This window comes from Andrographis paniculata, unplaced genomic scaffold, assembly GCF_009805555.1.
Source record: "Andrographis paniculata isolate CXL003 unplaced genomic scaffold, ASM980555v1 Contig57END, whole genome shotgun sequence".
NCBI lineage: Eukaryota > Viridiplantae > Streptophyta > Magnoliopsida > Lamiales > Acanthaceae > Andrographis > Andrographis paniculata.
In genome coordinates, this window is record NW_026137592.1 from 821511 (window position 1) to 837032 (window position 15522).

At 35.8% G+C, this 15522-nt stretch overlaps 2 protein-coding genes across 3 annotated transcripts; both read right to left on the reverse strand.

Moving 5' to 3' along the window:
* Positions 1-903: 903 nt before the first annotated feature.
* LOC127257361 (ubinuclein-2-like) lies at positions 904-7188 on the reverse strand. Of its 2 annotated transcripts, none has more exons than XM_051283746.1 (12): positions 6690-7188; positions 6138-6236; positions 5956-6032; positions 4714-5290; positions 3937-4033; positions 3729-3838; positions 3539-3625; positions 3201-3326; positions 2835-2969; positions 2690-2737; positions 2294-2395; positions 904-1667 (listed from the first exon to the last, which is right to left on the reverse strand). In XM_051283746.1, exons 1-12 carry the CDS (start codon positions 7068-7070, stop codon positions 1236-1238), a joined length of 2271 nt encoding a protein of 756 aa, XP_051139703.1. In that variant the 5' UTR covers positions 7071-7188; the 3' UTR covers positions 904-1235. The 2 variants fall into 2 exon arrangements, with proteins under 2 accessions (XP_051139703.1, XP_051139702.1); XM_051283745.1 differs by having other exon boundaries at positions 3937-4036; positions 6690-7187.
* A 1279-nt stretch (positions 7189-8467) lies between these two features.
* On the reverse strand, positions 8468-14771 carry LOC127257152 (protein EMBRYO SAC DEVELOPMENT ARREST 30). Its single transcript, XM_051283497.1, has 12 exons — positions 13910-14771; positions 13463-13798; positions 13075-13292; positions 12889-12976; positions 12142-12212; positions 11982-12070; positions 11652-11895; positions 11337-11449; positions 11025-11115; positions 10272-10400; positions 9412-9965; positions 8468-9297 (listed from the first exon to the last, which is right to left on the reverse strand). The coding sequence occupies exons 3-12, from the start codon at positions 13261-13263 to the stop codon at positions 8868-8870; spliced, it is 1998 nt and encodes a 665-aa protein (XP_051139454.1). The 5' UTR covers positions 13264-13292; positions 13463-13798; positions 13910-14771; the 3' UTR covers positions 8468-8867.
* Positions 14772-15522: the final 751 nt, after the last annotated feature.

The following is a 15522-nucleotide window of genomic DNA, read 5'->3' on the forward strand; positions in this document are numbered from 1 at the left end:
CTATATACATATATTTACCAATAATATATTATGCTACGCGAAATGATACACCGTGTTGTTAAAATATATGTTGGTAAAATTAGTAATAAGGTAAATTAACAGATGAACTAAAAAATTAAATTAAATTTGACGGGACTTAAGAAATATTAAACTTTTAAAAATATATGTATAGAAATCCTTATTACTCAGTCCCTTCAACTTCAATATACCTTTTTGATTTTTTGGTATTAAATTAAGAAATAATAGTCTAACTTAATTTTTTTTTTTTAAAAAAAAAATTTTATAGTAGATTAAGAAATATAGCATTTAGTACGAGTGTATAACATAATTTTATCATTGATTTTCATCCTTGGTACGGTATATAAAAAAATTAAAAAATATATATATATTTTAGTAATAATATATAATTATTTTACTATATTAAAAATAATATTTTTTAATGAGACAAAAAATAGTAGTAAAAAATATTTTAGTTAGAACGAAACGAGGATTTATTAATTCATTACACCTGATCTACAATATTTACTCCAAACATTTGACTCGAGTAAATAGAAATGCTTGTTTTTCTTTATTATTATCATAACTGAAGGTAAAAGTTGATTAGAAAACGTCAAAATTACTTAACCTTAACAGCCATTATAAAAATATTTGACCAAACCACTTAACTGAATATATATATTATATATAAACAGAATAATATTATAAAAATTGTGAAAGAGGTAAACGTGGCCGCCTGTCGGCCCAAGCCTTCGCCAATTAACAGCTACCACGTCGACAACCTTTTTTCACATTCATTTTATGTTAGAAAAATTCTTAACTCAATATTCAAATCCAAAATAAATTTAATTTAAAAAATCATAAATTCATTTTATTTATAATATTTTGAAAATAAATTCATACTCAAATCCCAACCCAAGTTCAATATTCAAAAGATAAAAACATACACAGACGAACCCATCCTACCCCACCCCAAAAACCCACGTTGAAATATCTGAAATTGCAATGTACATCAAGTAAAACAAAAGGTACAACTACTCGCTCTATGTCTGCCTCCCCTGTTAAACAGTTCAGCATTAGAGAGATCTTCTTCAGGCTTTAATGGTAGGGAAAATAATTACAAAAATTTACTAATCTTCAACAATAGGTTCGGATCAGGGGAGAGATAATCCCGACGATCTGCACTTGTATTGTAAAAAAAAAAATGTGTAGTTTCGAACCTGATCGAGCCGCCGAGTTCAGCTCGGGTCTTCGGAGGTGTTGGGCTTAAGATTTGGTTTAGCTGCTGGAGCAGGGGCATGTTTCTTATGGTTCTTCTGCTTTTCCTCCGACTGTGAAGCCGTCGGTTTGTCCATACAGGGCTCGGCTTCTAACTTTTCCGGGTTCGGCTTCCTTTTCACTTTCTTCTTGGCCATTGATTCGGCATCGGAGGGATTGCAGTTGGAGCTACTTCTAACTCTTTCTTGTTTCTGCTTGTCTGCGCTTGAGTCGCCTGTAGGAGTGAGGAGACGAGCAGCAGCAGCAGTCGAAGCTGGATTGCGAGATGTGTTGTCACTCAGTGATATTTTTTCAAGAGTATGCGAGGACTGATTAAGATTAATAGCTTCCCCTTGGACACTATTCGCGGGTTTTGAAGATGCCAAAAGCTTCTTCTTGTTCTTCTCTTGATCCTAAAAGGGAAAAGGGAAAAGAAAGTGATCGTGTGAAGTAAAGAGGCAATATGAATTCATAGAGATACTGAAAAAAAATAAATAAATAAATTAACACTTCGAATTCGTCAAGCAAGAATCTACAATTCTAAATCGCGATTTAAGGTAAAAGAGTAAACAGCATGATTCCACAGCATGCCAAAGTTAATTCACTGTTAAACTGGAAGGTAAGGTACTAGTTTTCAAATTTATAAACATAGGTTTGTTAGTTTCCATCTTTTAGCAAGTATGATTACGAAGGAAAATGGCTAGGGAAAGATAGGCAGTGAATTCACAACATTGACATATTCATAATGACAGCAGCAATTGAAAAGGCTTTACAGATATATTATATGCTTTTGATCTTTCAAGTTTGAGATGCCACCATACCGCACATTAAAAAAAAAAAATGGAAGCATAATAGTGTTGTAGACACCAAAAACATTGCCATGGTTTTCAGTCATATATCGACATTCAGAGAGGGCAGAGCCCCTTACCGGATTCATCCCTCCTTATCTTAGATAACATTAAGTAAAGGCCTTCAGTTTCTCTTTGAAATTAAAAAACATATAAAAGTAGAATGCAACTAAGATAAACAAACAAAATACCTTCCGCCGGGTAGATATTGCCTTCCTCCTAAATTTCCCTTTATATATTGCACGTTTTATTCCTTCGACATCCATGACTCCAGTAGGCCACAGTGCTGCAAGCTGGATTAGGAAAGATTGAGAATTTTTCGGAGATATTGACTTCAAGGACAGTGGAGAATGTGATTCCTTGTTTCTAATTCTCTACCGATTTTAATAATACGATGTACATAGCTATATCTTATTAAATCATTTTAATGAAAGCTTCAATTACATTTGTATATATACATGTGTGCGCCTTAGTTAAGATAAGAGAGCATGCATTGTGTACGGGTATCCAGTTCAATAAAACACTATTACTCAGTAGATTTGTGTCCATTAGTAATAAATAAGGAACACTAATCATGTGCAAATTACCTCTTCATAGAGCCTTTTAACTGGAGGGCCGGAATGCTCTTCAAGCCTCTGGAATGTAAATTATATAGGAAGTAAGGTATATCAGAATAATATCCCATCTGATGGGAAAACTTCACAGTGAAAATAGGAAAATCCAATGTACTACCTCGACATAAAGGTCATACAAGTCACAGATCTTATTTTCCAATGCATCATCCATTCTGCGTTTTCGTTTCAAAATTTCTTTATCTTCTGGACTAGCTTCTTGGAAATCATCTGAATTAGTATTTTGTTCCTCCACCTGCAATGAACGGTTTTGCTAATCAGGTAACAAGTTGATCCTCTTAAATCACACATCTCAATTGGTTGTGGGAGACAAGAGAAAGCCAAAAAGGGATAAATTAATTATGTAAAGAGTGAACTGATAAGGTCACTTTATGTGGAAACTGTTTCTCTTCTTCTCTGTCATGACATGAGTAGGGAACCGGTAACAACATTGTAAATGAAATAGTTCAAAGATAAAAACCCATACTTTAGAGTCAACATACGAGATCCGATGCCTGACCATCTCAGCAACTTCTTGTTTAATCTTATGTAGTTGGTCGTCCTTTGCTTGTTTAGCTGACATTCCCAAATTGGCCATGACTTTAAGATTTCTCTGATAAAACCACAATTGATTAGTTGTGATAGGGTCATAAACTTTATTGCAGGTTATAGTTAAGCTGTATTGACAACAAAACATCAAAAGCCATAATCAAAAGATATGTTAAACAAGAAAGGAGAGAGCATTGGTAGAACATTTAAAAGGTTAAGAAAAACAAAATAGTCAAAATCCACACATGCCAGTTCCTGATCTGAATGAAAAGATACCTTCAGTGTCCTAAGTTGCATCAAGTGGCCAACAATGCTCATCAGACGATTGATCACATCCTTTGATACTTTTCCATAACTGTCGTGCTGCATCATTCCAAACAGACAAGATATCAACTTCTGAAAAGCCCATAGGACTGCATTACTGGTTATGACAACAAACTAAAAACATTTATAAGATCTTAAGTACCGCTAGTCTAGCAACTTTAGCTAGTTTCTGTTTTATATCTGCTGGCAATCTCCTTTTGACACCCTGAGAAGAATTATCATTCTCCTGAACCTCTGTTGATGGTGGCCTTGCTGTTGGTTTTGCAACACATGAGAACTTTAAACAATCAAAGACAAGTCATGGAAAAAGGAGAAACAAGATGAAAATCATAACAGGAATAGTGCAGTACATTCTGCAACTATCTTCTCCAAGTCTCTAATGGCCTTCTCTAGCATTGTAATTCTTGATCTCACGTTAGATCCTTCTTTTCTTACCACAGGCATAATCTTCTGAAAGAAAAAGAAAATACACTGGAGAGATGAGGACTCTGCACAGAATAACTTCAAGTAGATAGCAATGAAAAAATGCAAGGCAAGAGCGCAATAATAATTATAAATAATAAGAACATATACTAAGAGCAAATTGAAGAGTCACTCCGCTGATGACAGACATTTATATAAACCAGGTTGGAAAACATGCATGCAGATGAGTTACAAACCTTTGTGTAGGTAAAAGCATGCTACTAGCAAAACACCTATACCTCATTGTATCCTCCACCATCAATCATTTCAAAAAATAAAAATAATAAAGATAACAAATCATATTATAATTCCGGAAAACCTGCATTGAAGATTAGAGTGCTCAAACCTACTTCATTTCACCATGTCTCTAGATGACAAAAGCACATTACTCTTCAAAATATATGAATTACACAAACTGAAGCAAATAAATAACTCAACAACCTAACATATTACAAGTTTGGTTGAGAACACATATATTTTAGAATAGAGTTTAAAGAAGCCTATGCAACAATGTGACAATTCAAGGAATACTGGCTACAAGAATACATGAAAATTATGCTCAAGCATGATTATCACAATATCTAGTAGAAGAAAGTAACCAAGAACACAACTAACAGTCACAAAGGACCACAAAAAAAAAAAAAAAAAACATGAAATAAAAATACCTGAGTTTGGGAGTCCCTCATAGCAGGCACATGGAGGTCATATCTGCCAGCATGTTCAACTTTTGTTTTGCCTTGAACAGATTGATCCTGCTCATCAGCATTATTTCGTTGCTTTCCAGATTGAGATTTGGTTCCATGTAAGTTTCTATCATTTGACCTCTGAGCTGAAGACTCTCGAAGTTCGCTACTCTCTTTCTGTTTATTGTTATGGTTCAGCAATGAAAGAACTTTATTTCTCTGATGGTCATCACCCTTACCATGCATGATGGCATCAGAATTTGGTAGTTCTACAGAAACAGAAGCAATTTGGGTATCTGTGGTTTTCTTCTTTCCTGAAACCTCAGCAGCATTTGCTAAATAATTCTCAGACAGCAGATTGGCACTGTGTACGCTAGATGCAGCCACACTAGGCAACTGACTTTTTGAGTTTCTTTCAATTAAAGATGGTGCTTTTCTACTTTTATTCCCCGTTTTCATAAGTTTATTTGAGCGATGCCCATCCTCACCACCTTGGCCTCCCATTCCATCTTTACGTCTCCTTTTCTTAGGTAGCTGGTCGGTCGACATGGTAGGTTCGCTATACAAGAAGTCTTTGTCAGTCCTTGTCCAGACATAACAACAAATTAACTGATAAAGAAAAATGAAATCAACACATCCTGAGACAGTGAAAACATTGTTTCTAGTTAGCTGAGACAACTCAAAAGAATTTCCTCTTCGGCACCAATTGAGTAATAATATATATGCTACACAGTGTAATTCTACATTCTAAAAGTCCATATTGTTTCTTTAGGTTGATCCACCCCCTGTGCATGTTAGCAGTTCCAAATTCTTTCATCTGATACTGTATTAGAGTATAACATTTCTGTCAGTGCTTGTGATATAGAATACACATCCAAATAGAATAAGGAATCAATAGCATTTTCCTCTGAATCTATTATCAACATAACCTCATCTAATCACATGAGATGCTGCAAAATAGGAAAAATATAAAGCATAATGAGTAGCCTTCACCTCACATTTCCGTACAATAACTACGTAAGAAAATTGGTGAAGAATTGACTTCAAGGAAGCATCCAGGTATGAATAGATTAAAAGCAACATAAAAGAGTGCCATGTCAATTTTCTACAACTGATATTGATGGCAAACTAAAATAAAGCAACTGGATGAGAGCATAATGATGCATATTTGTAGAGGAGAAAGTTAGCATTCAAAAGCATAGGGTCTAGATTAAGAGAACTTACATACGCTCCAGCTTTCCGCGATTCACAAAAAATCCATCATGTTTTAAAGTTGATTTATCGATCTTGAAATAATCATCCTGCACAGATGTCAAAAATCATTCAATAGCTACTAATGAATATATAGATACAAACACAAAGAATAAAGTGACACAAGGCAATGCAGCACTCAAAGTGTAGCCCACCAACTCAGCATCATCAATGAACGAATCCTCCGTGTCGTACTCATCATCATCCGGCACATCATCTAAAACAACATCTTCATCATCGCTGCTTCCATTGCCCTGAAATGCAACACAGTAACATAAACAAAACTCTTAAACCCTGCAGCTACCAATTCCGAATCTGCAAGTAATTTGTCTTTGAAACCCTTCTATGTGCTTAATAAAATTTTGTCAAGTGGGTAGGTGTGATCACTAACTAATCCACTAACCCACAACATGATAAATGACAATACATATCAAACCAACATTGACAACAGTGATAATGGAGTGAAACTGACAATCTTGTCATCTCATCGCTCATATTGCACCACATAATATCCCGAAACAAGATTGAAAATAAGGATTATCATAGTACACAGACTTTATTAATGCTGCTGCAAATCCAACTCGAGGACAGGACCAATTGGATACTCGTAAAAGCAGAATCATTAAACAGATGCATACACGAACTTACGAATATAAAACGAAATCGATAAATTGACAGTAAACTCACTGCACCCAACACAAACATACCGCATACAATCTCTCGATTTTCTCAATCACGCTAGCCAAACGGTTTGACCCGGGCTGCGCTTCGGAACTCTTCGGACCATTCTCTGCCGGTTGCTTCGAAGTCGCAACGACGGGAGGCGAAGGCAGAGGCTGAGAAACGGGCAGTTGATTGACTTCCAAATTGGGCAAAGAAGCTGATGGGTCAGGCACATTAGCCTTCCTCGAAGTGGCTTCCTTCACGAGCTTCTTCCACGAAACAATAGTCGTCTCGTCAGGCCGCAGTTCCACCGTTAACCGCATGCGGTCGCCAGTACGTTCGAACGACGACGCGGGCTTCGACCCGGAATCTGCCTCCGCCGCCACCGCGGCGTCGGGTCCGCCACACCTACCCCCTTCCACCATTAATTGAGCAGATTATTCGGCGAATTGATTTAATTAGCCTTTGGGGATTTGAAGAAACCGAGCGGAAAATTTGTTGCAAAAAAAAAACCCTAGATTGGGGTTGACGAAGAGGGGCAAGTATTAATTTCCTAATTTACTTTTATTCATTATTTTGCATAATAAAAGTATACTCCCAATAGTACTTTTAACAGTTTTGGTTTTTATAGGGATTACTAATGTAAATTTTGAATTACAATAGTAAATAAGTATGAGATATAAATCTGGTCATTAATGAAAATTATGTACAGGTTTTGTGTTTATTTGTGAGATTTTTGGGTTTGTTTAGATAGGAGGTTTTGGAAAATTTTGGAAATTTGAAAGTTTGGAACACGTAAAAATTTAGTATTTAATTCGATGTTTTGTGAGAGAATAAGTGTATTTGGAGTGATTTTTTTTGAAAAAATAATAGCATTAAATGAGTGAAAGTGTATTGAGTAAGCAAAACGTTTGATTTTGAGTTTTAATTTTGAATAATAAAATTTTGAATTGAAATACATATTGATGTGATATTTTGAATGTAAAATTAAATTTAAGATATAATAAATGAATAATTGGTATTTGATTTGATATTTTAGAAGAAATAAATTATTGAAATAGTAAAATCAAAAGTTTCACAAGTAAACACACACTTAAATACTTTTAGGGTGTGTTTGTTTGAGGTTTTGATTTTGAGTTGGGATTTGAATAGTAAAAATTTTGAATTTGAATAGTTCTATGATGTATGATGTGATATAAATAGGTGTTGACGTGATGTTTTGAATATAAAATTGATTTTTAGTATAATATAAAAAATAAAAAATAGTTGTTTGATGTGACGTTTTTAAAAAAAAAAAAATTGAGATGAATACTGAATTTAAAATCCAATCCTCCAAACAAATTACAGTAAAAAGTATATATCGTGTTTGTTTTGTCTTTTTAATTTAAATTTTTTCTTAATATTAGTATTTAGAAGTGTTTAAGTAATATTATAAATATTTTATATTAAATTATTAATTTTTATAAATATATATACTTATTTTATAAGAATATATATAATATATTTTTTTATAATATTAATTCCATATGATAAAATTAATTGGGCGAAACCACCCTTCCTATTTATTCATATACTTTTTTTAGATAAGAATTTTTTAAAAAATTAAAAGTTAAATATTTTAAAGACCGTCTTTAATCACTTTCTATTTCGTTTTAAATTTGAAAACAGTGTTACATTTTTTTATTTTTTTTCTGCATACCATTAATATTATAAATTTGTATAATAAAATTGAAAATATCCATTCGAGCTTGTCTCAACTAGACCTTCAAATATATACTCTGCAACTGAAATAGACAAAACCTTAATTAAGCAAAAATGGCACTAATGAAGCTCAAAAAAAATCAACAAAATGTAACAGAAAAATATATATATGTGCATTCACAATTCCTGTTTGTTTCAACGGAAGGGATGAAAAAATTGCTATAGGAAAATTTGGCTAAACTGAAGTATAACTGGATCGAAGCAGTCACCGCGAAAGAAGCCGCCTTTATAATTATCCTTGCTGTAAGAGAGCCGAGTGCTCGGCTGAAGAAACAGTATATGATTGATTCCGGTAAACCAAGCCTACAAAAACTGCAGCGCACCTGTTGGAAAGAGTCGGGCGCGCTGCAAAACTGACAAACGAGACGAGATTATAAAGCCAAAGGAAAGATTCGATGTACATGTGAATTCTGAACCTGAGATAGTCTGTCTGCTGCTGAGTCTCTGTCTGTACAGTGATGCTAATCGTCAGGGTCCATTTCGTCGTCCTGCTCTCCAGAAGGAACGTCGACCTGACTGTTTTCGTCTGATTCTATTAGTTCTGCATCACTTTCGTCTTCTTGAGTTTCAGTATCTTCTGTAGCAGTGGTGTCTTGAGATTTGGCGATAGATTTGAGGCTTTGTTCAAAAGAGGGCGGGCATTTGTCTTGTTTCCGGTAGAGAGCTTCCAGATTGCTGCCTTTCTTGATGGAATCGGGCATTTTCAGAGTACAGGAACATTCCGGCAGGGGGTGGGAAAGAAATGACTTTGTCTTTGAGTGTTGAAGCTCTTGCACGATTCCAGCTTCCGCCATGCTCTTGTTGAGATGTTCTCGAATTGCGAGAGTCCAGTTGCGGGGAGGATGGTAGAGATGTTCTCGCGTAGTATTGAACAGTTCGACAAGATATTTCCTGTGGATCATAGCGCAGAGAAATTATCAGGGAACGAAAAAAAAAAAAAAAAAAAAAACACATAGTGAAAGAAGCGAAATTCAATATTCGGAGTTTCAGTTTGCAGCAATTCACCTGTCGGGGCGATATGTTCTACTCGAGGCAACTTTGTACAACCGATGTCCCATTACTAAGCTGGAAAAATCGGGCCATCCACTACCATCATTGTCGAATCCGGGAAAGAATGCATCAGCTTCCAAAGAAACGATATAGTCAACAGCATCCCATAGCATACGGTGTGCGTGTTCCCTGAATTCGATTGGTGAAGGATCTGGTTCGGAATCCTTTTCACCAATCCATGCATACCAACCTTCTTTCTCGTGTTGATAAATAGGTCGGTCAGGAGGTGGAGGAAGTGGCCTAGGACGAGGGCCGGCCTTGTCCCATTCTTCCTTCTGTTGCTTTTCACTCTTTGGAGGTGGGAATTTAAATGCATCAATGGGAAGAGTGGTTTCCGGACCGATGATATTGACCAGTTCATCTTTACTGCATAAAGAAGTTCGATCCACTGAGTTAGGGTACATTGCTCGGAAAGGGATCAGAATTCTTTGGCCACCAAAGGTTTCAGAACCCGCGACATATATTCTTGTTCTTGCAGGGAAACCCAATGCTCGAAGGAGAATTCCAACCTACAATGTTTAGACACGCAATAAAAGTGGTATTGCGTCAATTCAGGATATGTGTAAAGCAGAAGCAATGGAGTCACAAGTATTAACTCAATATTCACGGCCATTTTCACACCGACAACTGCTGTTTCAACTTAATGCTCAACTTCCCCGGGAAAAGAGACATAAATGGACTTCCATACACAAAGCAATAAAGCTGAGATGATAGAATAAACGGCTCATGACTCCAAACTATAACTTACAAATGACAAACTGAAGCAAACCTGAGCAAAAAGGAGTTCCGAAAGAGAGCATAAGAATTGAAGATACCTCTTCTGGCATCAGAGGGCATGATCCATTCCTTTTTCGGGTATACGAATCTACACTTAGTTCATCTTTTACTATTCCCTGTTTGATCATCTGACCTCGACGGTATTGTATGAGTTCTGTGTGTAAATCCTATACAAATTAATTAATTTCAAGGGATTAGCATACAACAGTAGAAGTCAAACTGACTCACTACTGTACTTTGTAGGTTAAATCTGCATTATATAAATAAACAATGGAAGGAGATCCAGATGCCAAGCAGGAGTAAGGTGTAAGGGTAAGCGAGTTGCCAACAACTATACCTATGCCTTAGCTCGATTTAAGAATGTGAGCAATAAATGACGAATAAGAACTAGTTGCACATGCCAGGTAATTTTTCCGCAAAATAATTGCTTAGAGTGCACAATTTGACAATTATATGAACTAGACAAGTTTAAAGTTCATGATTCATCTGTACAATCATTTGAAATTTTACCCACTAAGAATATTGAGGGATTTATAGAGGCAAATATAACAGATATGGAAACTAACATGATAACTAAAAGCTACGAGGTTAATCGATACAAGTTGAGAATTTCAATGAAACGACGGTATGCTCCACTTAATCCTAAAAGAAGATATAAATATCTGTACAAAACACGATTCCCAGTTGAATAAACGAACAACTTAAATGTGTGATGTGAAAATCATGCTCCAGTGAGACCTTTCCAGGCCAAAGTATGGCCGGTGGATGGGAACATGAGTTCAGAAGCAAACCTGAAAAAGTTCTGCACATCCATGATATGCAAGAGTGTCTCTTTTTAATCCTGGATTATAAGCAAGATATGGGTGACCAGGGCCACGCAACCTATAGAATAGACAATAAATTGTAAGAGCATCACCTAATCTACATGCAAAGACAGATAAATACTGAGGTGCTTTCATGTTTTGGATAAATCTTTGTCTGAAAACCTGGGACAAGTTAAATGAAGATTAAACAGAAAAATATGATCCAGCTCTACAAAATGCTACTCATGTCCCAATCAATGTCTATGAAAATTAATGCCCGAAATCATTTAGATCACTTGCCTTTCTATTATTCGATGACCAAGTTCAATGATTTCTGCACGGAAATGTAGAGCATGAAATGCAACTCGGCACCTTAGCCGCTGGTACTCAACCAAAGTTGAGGGAAGGGTTGACTGAAAATAAAGAAAATAAAAGGAGGCAGCCAAATTAGCTGACAAAATACTCAATAGATGTTACTTTCAAGCATTGAAGATTGGAAACTCAATGAGTTGCACAAACCATTCAGAAGCTGATGTAGATCATTCATGAAAAATTGGGTACTTTAACATCTCACATTAAAGAAGTTAATGTTAAAAACCAAGCGTATTTATATACCTGCAAGCACCCTCCATCAGCAACAACTAAGCCGATGACCTTTGCATTCTTCAGTTTTGGAAGAACTTCTTGCAAATAAAATTTGGTAGATGAAGAACTTTTGGGTTTGAAAACAGGATATAATTTCTTTTTTCTTCCCTCAAGCAGATTTGGTGGCAGGTTCCTTACAATAATCACATCACTTGCTAGAGCTGCCATAAATTGTTTCTCATCATATAGATAAGAAAAACTCCTAAACCTGGAACTGCAATTCATTCAATATAATCACGATGAAAAATCCAAATAGTGGTTTAAGTTTTACATTGCTTTTCTCACAGAAGGTACAAAAACCTTATGCCTTTGGACTGAGTGCTGTCAACAATCTCGGGTATAACAAGGGTAGCATTTAGAAGCCTTGCCACAGCAACCAGGTCAGGGATCTATCAAATTTAAAGCTTGTTATAAATATTGTGAGAGAGAACATATTTTAGAAAAAGATAGATGAGTGTACCGAGGTTCTGATCTTCTCAAAGCCGCCATGAATCTTTGCATAAATGAACCCATTGTTCCGTTCATTTGGAACTGAAAAGAAGGATCTCATCATTGTCAGGGTGGTGAATGGTGAATTGGTGATATTCACAGACGTGCACATCACAGAAAGAGATCATTACTTAATGAATCAACTCCACATCAACAAACTATAGCTTGAGAAGACGAAAATCCTCAGATGATATTACAACTTGGGTCATCATGGATATATCAACAAATATTCCAATATGAACAAAGTTAAATAATTTTTCCAATCATCAGAGGAACAGCTAAACTCAGGCAATATCTACTATATTCAACTCAATTACAAATTAGGGAAATCTAGCTATGTAAGTAAAAGTAGTTAGTTCCTAATTGTTTTATCAAGGCTATTAGAGTATCAATCAGAGTTTGATAATTTTTTATCTTAACAACACTTTGTCAACAATTTAAAACACCTCAATTAAACACATTTCAAAATGCAGTAAGCACCATTGAGACCAAAATCACCATCAACATCTAAAGCTCCATCCTATTATGGAGCATCACCTATATATAGATCTATGAACCTCATAAACCAAAGGATACATCATCAACGCATCGACAAAAGTTTTAAAAACAGGAAACCTTGGGTAGAAAAGCACACCATTCAACTACTTATGAGCGATCTTACAAACCTAACTATATCACAATAACAGTAGAAAATGCACAGAATCCCAATGCACGTTACCTGGATATGGCGTACTTCTTGGGTTTGCATATGGCTGCAATGGCTCCAAGGTGTCCACCTTTGCCCACAACCTTCTATACCCAGCACCCTTTAGCAGCATTCATAAAACATTGTATAATCATCATGTACTCCACCATTCAAATTATCATCATTACATGAAAAGTTCATGTCATAGCTTGTTTTTACCTTTCCACTGAACCTGTCGATGATATTTAAATCATCAGAAAAAGCCGTGACTGCCATGTACTGCACAAGTCCTGCACTCGACTTCGCAAGAAACATATGCACAGCAATGGAAGCAAATGACAACACTAGTCCTCCAAGTGCAGCCCATTTTATTTTCGACTTCATTCTTATCCTTTCAGACCAAGCCATATTGTTTACCAGTCCCCTACCCTATCAATCTGCATATCAAAACCATAACCACATTAAACTGCTCCAAAGAAACTGCAGTATAAAACACACCAAAACAATGCAACGAGTTTAAATGAACACCCAACCCTATTAACAAAATCTAGATATATAACAGAAACAAAGACCATAAATAAGTGCATGAACAGATAGGATTGCTCACCGATGGAAGGAGGCAGATAACAGCATGAGTACATAACCTCAAAATCAATGAAAGACCTCCATATACAGCAAGAAAAAGCCACACAACCTATAATCAACAGATCACAACTGAGCTGTCGTAACACCCGATTTACGAGGACGAACGAGCGCAATCCATGCCCAATGACGGCATTCGCATCAGTCAGATTCAACAGAAACCAAAAAAGAAAAATTCTCAGTTCCGCTGCAGTCGTCACAAAACCGTTCCTCAATTATTCCATCCGATCGACGCCAAAAAAAATTCAGATACCCAGTGTCCGTCGCCTCCTTGACTTAGATTCCCATTAGGGAACAAAAACTATTTCAGAAAACGTAAGGAATTCCCGAAATTAGGTAATCAATGTGCCAAGGGTTTTGAACAATTACGGACATTGTGGTTCTGAAGTGAAGATTGAGATTTGGTACCTACCAGAATCGCAGGTCCCGTCTCTTGCTTGCGAGCTCCCGGGACCAAAAACCGGATCCAATCCAGGCCATCCAATCCGGTCCCACTGACCCGCTAGTCGGCCGAGGCCAAAATGACTATAGTACCCCTAATTCTCCAGCACATCGCCCAAAAATAATAACGGATCCTTATATGGGTAAAACGGGAATTCTGAGGACTATATAATACCGCCTCCGTCGTTTTCATTCTCTCGCTAGCTCAGAAAACGAAAGGTGGAATTGGATGAGGCTTCGAGATTAGGGTTTTCTTCGAAGGCGGTTGCTCCTATTCTCTTGGCCGATGATTCGTCGGGGAAGAAGCCAACAGCCTTTCGATTAAAGCGCAGCTTAAGCAGAAGCGTTATCGTACGTACATACGCACACACATACATTTATACAGGCAATTGCCGCAACTCTGTGCTGCTGCGAGTAACTAAGGGTTTGTTTGGTTTGAGTTTGAGGAAGGTATTCGTAAAATTGTAGTGTCGGTATTGATGCGGGAAGGAGGCTGTGATGAAATTTTCTGTCTTCGTTTCGGTCTCTTTTGTTTTCTGAGCTAGTCGGCAGGGAGTTCCGCAGTCCGTATCTTGGCGTGGCGGCCCGGGCGGCACATCAGATTCGGATCCTGTGCTGTCGGTGCCTGCAGCCATGGCGGAGCTGCATCTTCTGTGCCTTGCTTCTTTTTCAGATCTGAGCCTCCATTTTTTTTTTACATATCATAATTTTCGTTGTGAAGTTGCCTTCTTTGACAAAGGAGTATCTGTTGCATAAATTAATAAACATGTAGTATTAGTAAATTTTCATTTTATTGTGTGTATTTGTTTTAATCGTGATTTTATTTTTTATTTTTTATAAATGAAGTAGTGTTATGTTCGAATTTTTTTTTTTTTTTTTTTCTTTTCTTTTATAACGCTGGAATCGCCGTAACGGGTAAACCAAATTTCCGGTTGAACAGTGTACTAGACCTAATCATCTGCATACAAGGCCTGACACGTCAAATCACTCCCTCTCAATTTAAAATACTCCCTCCGTCCGGAAAGTTGGCGTTTTTTTCATATAGATTTTTTAATATTAGTATTATATTGAATTGTAGTAAAAAAAAAGAAAAAAATATTTATTATGTAATATAAAAATAATAATATTTGTATAATATATTGTAAGTTAAAATGATATTTATTATGTTAAATACGTAGTTCAATTATTAAATTATGAAATAGTAATTTTGTTAATTTAAATATTTAATTTTTTTTATTAGTTTAAACAATTTTTTATTTTTTAATTTAAAATAATTTTTCTGAAAAATTAGAAAAATAAAAAATAAATTAAAAAAAAAAAGAAAAAATGGAGCAATGCCATTTTTCCGGTGTCTGTTGGCGCCAAATGGCGCTGGATTGTTCGATTAGAGATGACCTAAAATCAGAATTCAAAAGGTGACAAGTTCAGTTCCATTTGATTAGTTTACCAGCTATATAAGAAAACTTTTGATTTGAATTACAACTACCAATAAAAAAATAATAATAATAATAAAAAAAAATAATCTCGCATCAACATGCATTATCAACATTAATAAGCAGATAATCTGGAGTAAAGTTATGCGTG

Bases quoted from the DNA above. Each gene is read 5' to 3' on its own strand.
- LOC127257361 (XM_051283745.1), bottom strand. From the start codon at position 7,070: ATGGTGGAAGGGGGTAGGTGTGGCGGACCCGACGCCGCGGTGGCGGCG. The intron at 3,327-3,538 runs GTATCTTTTCAT...TGGTTTTATCAG, and splicing joins TGCAACTTAGGACACTGAAG to AGAAATCTTAAAGTCATGGC. The intron at 2,396-2,689 runs GTAATTTGCACA...TTCCTAATCCAG, and splicing joins TTAAAAGGCTCTATGAAGAG to CTTGCAGCACTGTGGCCTAC.
- LOC127257152 (XM_051283497.1), bottom strand. From the start codon at position 13,263: ATGGCTTGGTCTGAAAGGATAAGAATGAAGTCGAAAATAAAATGGGCT. The intron at 12,977-13,074 runs GTAAAAACAAGC...ATGCTGCTAAAG, and splicing joins TCGACAGGTTCAGTGGAAAG to GGTGCTGGGTATAGAAGGTT. The intron at 11,896-11,981 runs GTTTTTGTACCT...AATGAATTGCAG, and splicing joins ACTCAGTCCAAAGGCATAAG to TTCCAGGTTTAGGAGTTTTT.